Source organism: Marmota marmota, unplaced genomic scaffold (genome assembly GCF_001458135.2).
Source record: "Marmota marmota marmota unplaced genomic scaffold, marMar, whole genome shotgun sequence".
In the NCBI taxonomy this organism is placed as follows: domain Eukaryota; kingdom Metazoa; phylum Chordata; class Mammalia; order Rodentia; family Sciuridae; genus Marmota; species Marmota marmota.
The window spans coordinates 49,034,777-49,045,835 of record NW_025999853.1 but is presented as its reverse complement, the minus strand read 5'-3'; the positions used below and the strand labels follow the sequence as shown (position 1 = coordinate 49,045,835).

The 11,059-nt window shown below is 37.1% G+C and overlaps 1 protein-coding gene across 2 annotated transcripts in view; it reads right to left on the bottom strand.

Moving 5' to 3' along the window:
- Positions 1–1,079: 1,079 nt before the first annotated feature.
- The window catches only part of Prim1 (DNA primase subunit 1), a 20,754-nt gene continuing 10,774 nt past the window's right edge, over positions 1,080–11,059 (bottom strand). For both annotated transcript variants that reach the window (XM_015483169.2, XM_048807011.1), the window contains exons 10-13: positions 10,380–10,449; positions 9,540–9,631; positions 4,785–4,883; positions 1,080–1,889 (exon numbers count right to left, since the gene is read on the bottom strand). In XM_015483169.2, coding sequence (XP_015338655.1) covers positions 1,870–1,889; positions 4,785–4,883; positions 9,540–9,631; positions 10,380–10,449 — 281 coding nt within the window. In that variant the 3' untranslated portion in view covers positions 1,080–1,869. The remainder of the gene's footprint in view (positions 1,890–4,784; positions 4,884–9,539; positions 9,632–10,379; positions 10,450–11,059) is intronic.

The following is an 11,059-nucleotide window of genomic DNA, read 5'->3' as shown; positions in this document are numbered from 1 at the left end:
TTTACTTTTTTTTTTTTTTAGAGAGAGAGAGAGAGAGAGGGAGAGAATTTTTTTTAAAAAATATTTATTTTTTAGTTTTTGGCGGACACAACATCTTTGTTTGTATGTGGTGCTGAGGATTGCACCCGGGCCGCATGCATGCCAGGTGAGCACGATACCGCTTGAGCCATATCCCCAGCCCTGTAGTTAATAATTTTAATGGGCTAGTATGTCAGCTTTATCCCAGGGCTTTAATATTAAAGCATTAAAAGCATTAAAATACTTTACTGAAGATAAAACCATAATGGAAGCTTAACATGTCTCTGATTGAAAGCACAATACTGTCTTTCTACTTTTTTCTTTTCTTGTACTGGGGATTGAACCCCCAGGCACTTTACCACTGAGCCTTGTACTCAGCTCCTTTTTATTTTGTGACAGGGTCTCCTGAAGTTGTTGAGGCTGGTCTTGAATTTGTCATTCTCATGCCTTATTCTCCCCATTAGCTGGGATTTTGGATATGTGCACTGTGCTCACTGTATCCAAGAATTTTGACTGGCTAGTTTTAGAGTTTGAAGACTGAATGATCCATAATGCACAGCTCAAACAATGAGGAATTTTGCACAATATTCTTTTTAATATTTAAAAAAGTAAATATTAAAAAATATAAATATTAAAAATATAAAAAGAGAGGAAGAAATACAAAGCATTTTGGTTGATTCCACTATAGTCTGTTTTATATAAATCAAAAGAAAAAAAAAAGATTGTATGACTGACTATACAGGAAACAATGTTAAATGAAATGTAAGGAAATTTTCATGACATCATAGAAGCACTAGCTTGACAGTTTGCTTCTCAATATTTCTCAGAAGACAGAATCCTACTGTGTAGGATTCCTTGTAAAACCAAGAGAAATCTGATACTTTAGAAGCCACCACATAATACCTGAAACAAAACTTAAATTTTAATTACCTAGATATGTAAAAAGTCCAAGTGCTTTAACAATTACAACAGGTTTTATTTATTTATTTGGTACTAAGGATTGAACCTAGGAGCGCTTACCCACTAAGCCACAATAACAGCCCACTAAACTTTTTTAAAAAAAATATTTATGTTTTAGTTGTAGTTGGATACAATACTTTATTTATTTTTTTATGTGGTGCTGAAGATTGAACCCAGGGCCTCATTCGTGCTAGGCGAGCTTTCTAACGCTGAGCCACAGCCCCAGCCCTAAACTTGTTCTTTATGGTAGACTAATTCAGTTGCTCTCTGAGGGAAAAAGTAGGAGCTACAATTCCCAATAGTTGCACTAAATACTATACTTGGCCCTAATAATTTTCATCTAATAACTCCTATCTTTGGAACTGAAGTTTTGGTAGGTTTAAATGCCCAGTTTAAAATAATTTTTAAAAAGACAGGCAATATCAATATAAATATAAATAAACAAAATTAGAAAGTGATTGAATATATACTCTAGGTATAATTAACAAGTGTCCAAGACTTAAGGACAAAGCTGTCATTTACCCCATAATATAGAGGCAATATCCAGTGAGATGAAATGGAAGTATATTACTGTTCACTTACCTCTCTATATGCCAACTGGTAGAACTATTTGTGTCAGAAGCTTTGGAATTATCTTTCTATAATATTAAATTTCACAAAAATTATCTGCATTTCACTTATTAATTGCTTTAAGTTCCTTTCACAAACTTTAACAGGAGTCTTTTTAGTGGCCTCAGGGAATCTTTTCAACATAAATTATTTCTCAAGAAAAGGAAATTCTGCTGTAAGCATTAAGACACATACATGGTTCTGCCATATTTATTAAATGACTCTTCAAGTATTTGATTCTTGCTTGCAGGTAGACCATTTGTTTGAGGGGAGATGTTATCTTCAGAAAGCTTTTAGTAAATCTAAAATAGAATAGATTTTTATCAGAGGATATAAAGGAAAATAAAACCCATTTATTTTCACATTCCGATTTTCTTCATGCTTCCATTAAATTCACATCATGGATAAAGATTTGTTTTCACATTTGCTGAAGTCCACATTACAAGCTGAACCAGTATGGAATGAGAATCTAAAGGGTTTATTAGAAGGCCAGATGGAATGGCACTTCAACAAGGCTTTTTCAAGTACGGTCATCACTGTTCATTCAACAAGCACATATTTGAATATCTAGTATGAGTAAAACATTATCTTAGGCACTTCTTAATTAAACCAATACACATTTTATTAAATACTGATGTGGAGACTAACGGTGTGGCTTAGTGGTAGAGCATTAGCCTAGCCCTCAGTACCTGCACACTCCCCCCCCCCAAAAAAAAAAATGAATTGGAGGAGTTTATATTTGTTCTCCTGAATGGTCACTCTGCTTTTCTTCCTTTTGGCTTACACACTGTGAGGTCTCTCCTGTTCAAGGAACTCCTCATTTAATACTACTATCCTCTTTGTACCTTCTTCTAGTTACTATGTCCAACAGAATTTTATCAGTACCTTAATCATTAGATAACTTGATAATTTCCTTGAAATTTTCCCCCTGACTTCTGTGACACTTCCATTTTTCATCTTTCTACTTCCAAGTCTCAAGGATGGTTAAAGTTTTTGACTTTTTTGAGAACTTTCATAAATGCCAATAGCCTACCTGGCCTCCTTAGAGTCTATTTTATTCCTGATCATCTGCCCAGATTTACTCTTGTAGCTAGAACTACAAATCATGGAATTCCCTTCCTCAGAAGCCTTTGATAACTTTCCTGTTTCTATTTGTAAGCCTAAATTCCTAAGTCTGAAATTCAAAACTGTTTATGCTCTGGCTTGAGCCTGTCTTCAGATTTATATCCCTTTCCTAACACTTTTTTTTTTTTCCTGCCAGATTAGCTGTGCTATGCTTTGCTACCTCTGCCTGTGCTTTTGCTGCTACTTCAAGAATTAACAACCCTGGGCCAGGCATAGTGGTACATGTCTGTAAATCCAGCTATTCAGGAAGCTGAGGTAGGAGTTACAAATTTGAGGCCAGCCTGGGCAATTGGTGAGACCCTGTCTCAAAATCAAACAAAGCCATAGGCACATAGCCATAGGTACTTGACAAAGCACCCTCTGGTTCAATCCCCAGTACATTAAAAAGAAAGGGAAAAAAACCAAAACTCTGGGCTGAGGAATGTAGTTCAGTGTTAAGAGTGCCTGCCTATACTCTGATTTCTTTTTAGACTGTATAAAATCTTTTACCTTTTTCCTAGCATTTTTGCCTAGCACGTACAAGGTCCTGAGTTTGATTCCCAGCATCCCAAACAAACCAAAACCCAAAACAAACAAAAAAACCCCTTTGCCTTTTTCTAATGATGTGCCTTCATCATCAAATCTCTGCTTGTGAAATTCCTATTCATATTTCAAGAAATGGCATATTGGCATTGAGGATCAGAATATTTATTTATTTTTTTGGTACTGGAAATTGAACCCAGGGATTCATAGATGCTAAGCAAGTGCTCTACCACCGATTTACACCCTCATTCCAAGAATTAGAATTCTTATAAAAGCTCATTGAAAGGAGTTCAAATGCCATCCTTTTCATCTGAATTGTCAGACTGAATCAGGTCGATTTCTCTTAGCATCTTGCATTGCTTTCTTTTGTACCAAGACAGTACTACTTACAGGCACAAAAACATGATATGGCATTAATCTTGTATAATTCATCTTTGTGTTCATCAAAGTACTGACACATAGAAAATGTTTAATAAAACTGGGTGCAGTAGTGCATGCCCATAATCCCTCTGAGTCTCTACTCAGAGGTTTAGGCAGGAAGATCATGAGTTTGAGGCCAGCGCTAGCAACTTAGTGAGGCCCTAAGCAATTTTAGTGAGACCTTGTCTCAAAATAAAACGGGCTGGTTATGTAGCTCAAAAAAATGAAACTGTCCAGGTGGGTGGTACATATCTAAATTCCTGTGATTTAGGAGCCTGAGGTAGGAGGATCATCGAGTTCAAAGCCAACCTCAGCAACTTAGACCATGTCTCAAAATAAGAAATAAAAAGGGATGGGGAGGTGGCTCAGGTAAAGCACCTCTGGGTTCAATCCCAGTACTAGAAAAAATTGTTTAATAAATATATGTTGGGGCTGGGGATGTGGCTCAAGCAGTAGCGCGCTCGCCTGGCATGCGTGCGGCCCTGGTTCGATCCTCAGCACCACATACAAACAAAGATGTTGTGTCCGCCAATAACTAAAAAAAATAAATATTAAAATTCTCTCTCTCTCTAAAAAATATATATATATATATATAACCAAATTAAGGAACCTCAATTTTTTTTTTTTTAAAGAGAGAGAGAGAATTTTAATATTTATTTTTTAGTTTTTGGCAGACACAACATCTTTGTTTGTATGTGGTGCTGAGGATCGAACCCGGGCCGCACGCATGCCAGGCGAGCGCGCTACCGCTTGAGCCACATCCCCAGCCCCAGGAACCTCAATTTTTAAAAAAATAAAGATACATAAAATTTAGTAGTAAATTTCTGCAGGGTGTGGAGGCATATACCTGCAATCCCAGTGACATGGGAGGCTGAGGCAAGAGGATTTCAAGTTTGAGACCACACTTAGCAATTTAGTGAGACCCTGTCTCAAATAAAAAACATAAAGGACTGGGGATGCAGCTTAGTGGCAGGGTGCCCTGCATTTGATCTCCAGTAACAACAACAACAACAAAAAAAAAAAAAATTTAAAAATTAAAATTTGGGGAGAGGCAAAGATGAGACCTCAAATATTGATCATTTGCTGGATGCTTTACACTACTCATAAAAAAGGGAAAACCATTGTCTTACCACTCTTCTTGAGAAGTTCTCCTTTTCGTGATTTATCTAGGTTTTCAAGAAACTGTTCAAATACTTTCACATACGGTGCCAGACTGGTCTTCTTATAATCTAAATTATGAAGCAAACGTTAGAATTAGCATGTTGGTAGCAAGAATAACATGAAAATATAAGTTTCTTTCTTTCTTTTTTTTTTTGTACCAGGGATTGAACTCAGAGGCACTCAACCACTGAGTCACATCCCCAGTCCTATTTTTGGTATTTTATTTAGAGACAGGGTCTCACTGAGTTGCTTAACACCTCGCTTTTTGCTGAGGCTAGCTTTTAACTCGTGATCCTCCTGTCTCAGCCTCCCAAGATGCTGGGATTACAGGTGTGCAACACTGCGCCCTGCAACAAAAATTTAGGTTTCTTGTAAGAATTCTCTAAGGCTATGGGTAGAGTTCAGTGGTAGAGCTTTTGCATAGCATACATGAAGCCCAGGGTTTGATATTTTTCTTTTCTTTTTTTTTTTTTGGTACAGGGGATTGAACTTGGGCACTCGACCTCTCGACTCCTGAGCCACATGCCCAGCCCTATTTTGTATTTTATTTAAAGACAGGGTCTCACTGAGTTGCTCAGTGCCTCGCTATTGCCAAGGCTGGCTCTGAATTTGGGATCCTTCTGCCTCAGCCTCCCAAGCCTCTGGGATTACAGGTGTGTGCCACCATGCCCAGCTAGGGTTTGATATCTTAAAACAAAAACAAAGCAACAAAAAAACAGATAATATTCAAATCAAGAAGTGTTAAAGTAATATATGCACATTGTTAAAAGAGTAACACAATACTAACAGCATTATTATGGGAAAATTAGAAGCCTCCTATCCTAATTCCGACCTTCTGGTCCTCTCAAATGCCGAATGTTTTCTCTGATATAAGGGGGGTGACTCAAAATGGGGTAGGGAGGAAGAGCATTGGAAAAAGATTACCTCTAGATAGGGAAAAGAGGTGGGAGGGAAAGGGAGGGAGAAGGAGAATTGCATGGAAGGTGGAAGGAGACCCTCATCGTTATACAAAATACATGTAAGATGTGAGAGAAAAAAAAAAAAAATAGCACCACCTTAGATTGGGTACAGAGAAGTGATGGGAGGGGAGGGGAGGGGATGGGGGGAAAGGAAGTATAATAGAATGAAATAGACATTACTATTACTGTGTGTATATACGTGACTGCATGACCAATGTGATTCTATAACCTTACACTCAGAAAAATGAGAAATTATATCCCATCTGATTCAAATGTATAAGGTCATTGTACTGTCATATGTAACTAATTAAAACAAATAAAAAAAATTAAAAAAAATTTTTTTTGTTTTTAGTTGTCAATAGATGTTTTTTTAATTTATATGTGATGCTGAGAATTGAACCCTGGGCTTTACACATGCCAGGAAAGTGCTCTACCATTGAGCTATATTACCCCAGTCTTTTTTTTTTTTTTTTAATTTTTTTTTGTTGTTCATTCATTCATTCATTGTGCTGCTTAAACCTAGTGTCTCACACATGCCAGGCAGGCATCTTCCACTGAGCTACAACTCCAGCCCTGGCAATAACTTTTTTTTTTTTTTTTTTAAGTGACTTTTTTTAAGAGAAAGAGAGAATTTTTTTTTAATATTTATTTTTTAGTTTTCAGCGGACACACCATTTTTGTTTGTATGTGGTGCTGAGGATCGAACCCGGGCCGCACGCATGCCACGCTACCGCTTGAGCCACATCCCCAGCCCTGGCAATAACTTTTAATAAATAACTACTTCCGTTCTTATTCACCAATCTAAGGCCATTTTTCCTTGTTTTGGAAGTTGTCTTTTTTTCCCCCCCTTTGGGGGATGGAGAGTGAAGTGAGGCCCAAAAGTGCTTAGTTAATTCTCAATATTCTAAACTTTTAAAATTATATACCTCTGTATTGGTTCTGTTTTAATGACTGTGCTAAGCCTTTTCAGTAAAGGGCTCATTTTTGGAATGTTTTCCTATATAATTGGGACAACTTCTTCCTCCTTTTCTTTGTTTTCTTTCTGAAACTCCTATAGACAGTCAGTAGTTCTTAACCAAGTCCACCAATTTTATTTATCTTTTTGCTTCTTAAAATCACTACCACCATGTCTTTTTGTTGTTTGGTACTGGGAATGGAACCTAGGAGCACTCTATCACTGATCCACCTTCCCACTCTTTTTCATTTATTTTGAGACAAGATCTCACTAAGTTGCACACCTGGAACTTGAGAACCTCTGCCTCAGCCTCCTGAATTGAATTGATGGAATTATATAGGTGTGCATCACTGTACCTGGTTCTAGCACATCTTTTTTGGTACTACTTTCTGGGAAGTCTCCTTGACTTTTCCAAGTCCTTTATTAGCTTTTATTTTTATGATTGATTTCTTTCTTTCTTTTCTGGTACCAGGGATTTAACCTAGGGGCGCTTAACCACTGAGCCACATTTTGAGCCCCTTTTTATGTTTTATTAGAGATAGTCTTGCTGAGTTGCTCAGGGCCTTGCTAAGTTGCTGAGTTTGGCTTTGAACTCATGGTCCTCCTATCTCAACCTCCCAAGTCGCTGAGATTACAGGTGTGTACCACCACATGAGGCTTCCTGATTGTTTTCTAAGAGCTCTTTCTTGTTCTCTGAGTATTTTTTCTTTTCAAAGCATTCTGATTTTGTTCATGGATGTACTATCATAGTGTTTTTTTTTTTTTTCTTACAGTATTGGGGATTGAATCTAGGGCCTTATGCATACTAGGTAAATGACCTACCACTCAGCTATACCCTCAGCCTTTTAAAAATTAAATTAAATTAATTGGTTTTAGTACCAGGGATTGAACCCAGAGGTGCTTTACCACTGAGCTATATATCCCTAACCATTTTTCCATTTTTATTTTTACTTTTGGCGCTGGGGATTGAACTCAGGGGCACTCAACCACTGAGCCACATCCCCAGCTCTTTTTTTAAATTTGAGGCAGAGTCTTGCTAAGTTGCTTAGGGCCTCACTGAGTTGCTGGTATTACAGGCATGAGCCACTGTGCCCAGCTCTTATTATTTATTTTACAGCCTTTTTTTTTTTTTTTTTTGTAGTCATAGATGGACAGAATACCTTCATTTTATTTGTTTATTTTTATGTGGTGCTAAGGATCAAACCCAGCGCATCACACATGCTAGGCAAGTGCTCTGCCACTGAGCTACAGCCCAGCCCTTATTTTTTTATTTGAGACAGGGTCTTGCTAAGTTGCTGAGGCTGACTTTGAACTTATGATCCTCTTACTTTAGCCTCTTGAGTCACTGGGATTGTAGGTGTGAGCCATTGTGCCTGGCTCTAATTTTATTTATTTATTTAGTTAGTTTTGGGGCTGGGGATTGAACTCAGAGGCACTTGACCACTGAGCCACATCCCCAGCCCTATTCTGTATTTTATTCAGAGACAGGAGTTGTTTAGTGCTTTGCTTTTGCTGTGTTAATTTTATTTTGATACAGGGCCTCACTACATTGCCCAGTCTGACTTCAAACTTGTGATCCTTGTGTGACTCAGCCTTTGGATAGCTGGTATTGCAGTTTCGTGCCACTGTATCATGCTTAGACCTTCCTTTATTCCTTCCATTTTCTGTTTTTCTGAGTTACTTTTCCCAGTTATTCTTGTTTTTCATGTTGGAGACTTTGTTCAAATATCTTAAATAGCATCCTTATAAATACTTTACAAATTTTAATGGTACTGTTTTGGTATTATGTCAAAGCTAGAATAGATGAAACAATATTTGATCTTGGATTCTGAAAGAAGGGTAACAATATTTGACCACAAAATAAATCAGAGATCACAGATCTGGAATGTTCAGTATAGAAGTCATCAGGTACATCTGGCTATTTAAGAAAAAAATAAATAAGAAATTCAGCTTCCCAGTCACTCTAGCCACATCTTGAGTGTTCAAAAATCATACATGGCTAGTGACTACCATATTGGGTACTAAAAATATGTAACATTTCCATTATTACAGAAAGTGCCATTGGAGGGGTCGGGGGTATGGCTCAGTGGTACAGAGCTTGCCTAAGGTACACAAGGGGCTGTTTTAATCCCCCAGTACCACTGAAGAAAAAAAAAAAAGTGCCTTTGGATTCTATTGTCAGACAGCACCTTTGGGGTGTTAGTACAGAAGATCTGACTTCCATTAAGGAAGATTCAGAAATTCTTTATTAAAATTCTTGAATATATAATTCAATCAACAGTTTAGACACATATCTACCATAAAACCATCTGGATACAACAAAAATAAAAGAACAAGAGTATGGCACATATAGTATATGTTAAATATAAATAACTTTTTTTTAAAAAATATTTTTTAGTTTTAGGTGGACACAATATCTTTATTTTATTTTTATGTGGTGCCGAGGACTGAACCCAGTGCCTCACACTTGGTAGGCAAGTGCTCTACCACTGAGCCACAACTCCAGCCCCAAATATAAATAGCTTTTAAAGAGACAGATTCAAACAATTATCAACACTAGTTGACAATCTTGCAATATAGATCTCAGCATTTAAAAATTGCTCAGTAAATGTGTATTGAAATAAATTGGACTCAGTAACACCACTTGGGCAACTGATGAATAAACACTCCTATAACATGTTAATGAGCTGATTTCAGGATAAACACTGACCCAGTCTGGTCTGAATATAAGGAGAATTACTTACTGTTGTACAGATAGATAATCTATATAAAAAGCTGTGTTAAGTTGAAGTGTCAATATATTAACCTACCTTTGGTTCTATGTTTGACATCAGATTCAGCTTCAGTCTCCTCTTTTTCCTTTTCACTAGTAAAAATGACATCCAGTTCATGGCAGATGGAGCTACAAGTAACAAGTAACAGAATAAGATAATTTTAAGTTGGTTCCTGGTATTACCCAGCATATGCTAGCACATGAATCCCATAAGATGTTCTGTGAAAAAAATATGTGGCTGGGCCAGGGTGAAACTCAATGGCAGTACATTTACTTACCTAGCATGCACAAGGCCCTTGATTCAATTCCCAATACCACACACACACACACACACACACACACATACTCCCCCACCCCCATATACACCCAGTGGCAATACATCATTATCTCTTCTTAGAGTTGTTCTTGTACATTTTTATACTAAAGACTGGGAAATCTTCTAGTAAAGAACCACCCCGTCCCCCGCCACCTGTTTTTTTTTTTTTTAGTGCTGGGGATTAAACCCATGGCTATACATAAGCTAGGCAAGTGCTCTGCCAGTGAGCTACAATTTCCAGCTCTAAAAAGATTTGAAATATGTTTAAGCACTTCCAGATTTATTTTTGGTGTTGGGGATTGAACCCTGGGCCCTAACAATGAGCTAAATCCCCAGGATTCCAAGACTTATTAGACCTTATGTTTTCCTTGCAAAATAGCTGGAAAAACTTATAATTGCTCTATTATACATCATCATTATATCTCAGAACCAAGTATCTCCATAACCAAATATACCATTTCCATGCAGCTACCTCTCTAAGTAGGGATCTAATATAACCCACTTCAAATTCAGAACAGTGTTCACAAACAAATAAGGAATGATCAATGATTTGGAACATACCTTATGGTTGGAACAGTAAATGGATCAAACTGATCCACTTTCTGTAAATCAATAGGCACAGAAATTCGACCTAAAAGAACCAGAAATTATAAATGATTTAATGTTGAATACAAATCACGAGCTGTTCCTTTCTTTAAGAAACACAAAATTTTATTTAGCAAAGCAGAGACATATTCAAAGGAGAATATGAGCCATCTCAAAAATGAGAAACTTTGTGGGTAAAACAAGGAATACATATTCAAAGAGAATGCAGGCTGTATCTCCTGAAGGAGATAGCCTTTGAGTTATTTTTGGTTAAAATTTTACAAATTAGACTTATCTGTTAAGAACAATATTTAGAAATATAAATTACTTTCACATTGGCTGTGCCTCTCGTTTTTCTTAAAAAATGGTTAACAGGGGGTACTGGGGATATAGCTCAGTTGGTAGAGTACTTGCCTTGCATGCACAAGGCCCTGGGTTCAATCCCCAGGACTGCCCCCCCCCTCCAAAAAAAGTTAACAATGGTGGCTGGGGTGTGGCTCAGAGGTAAAGTGCTTGCCTCCCATGTGTGAGGCACTGGGTTCGATCCTCAGCACCACATTAAAGTATATAAACAAAATAAAGACACTGTGTCCATGTACAACTACTACATATATATATTTTATTTATATATATATATATATATATATATATATATA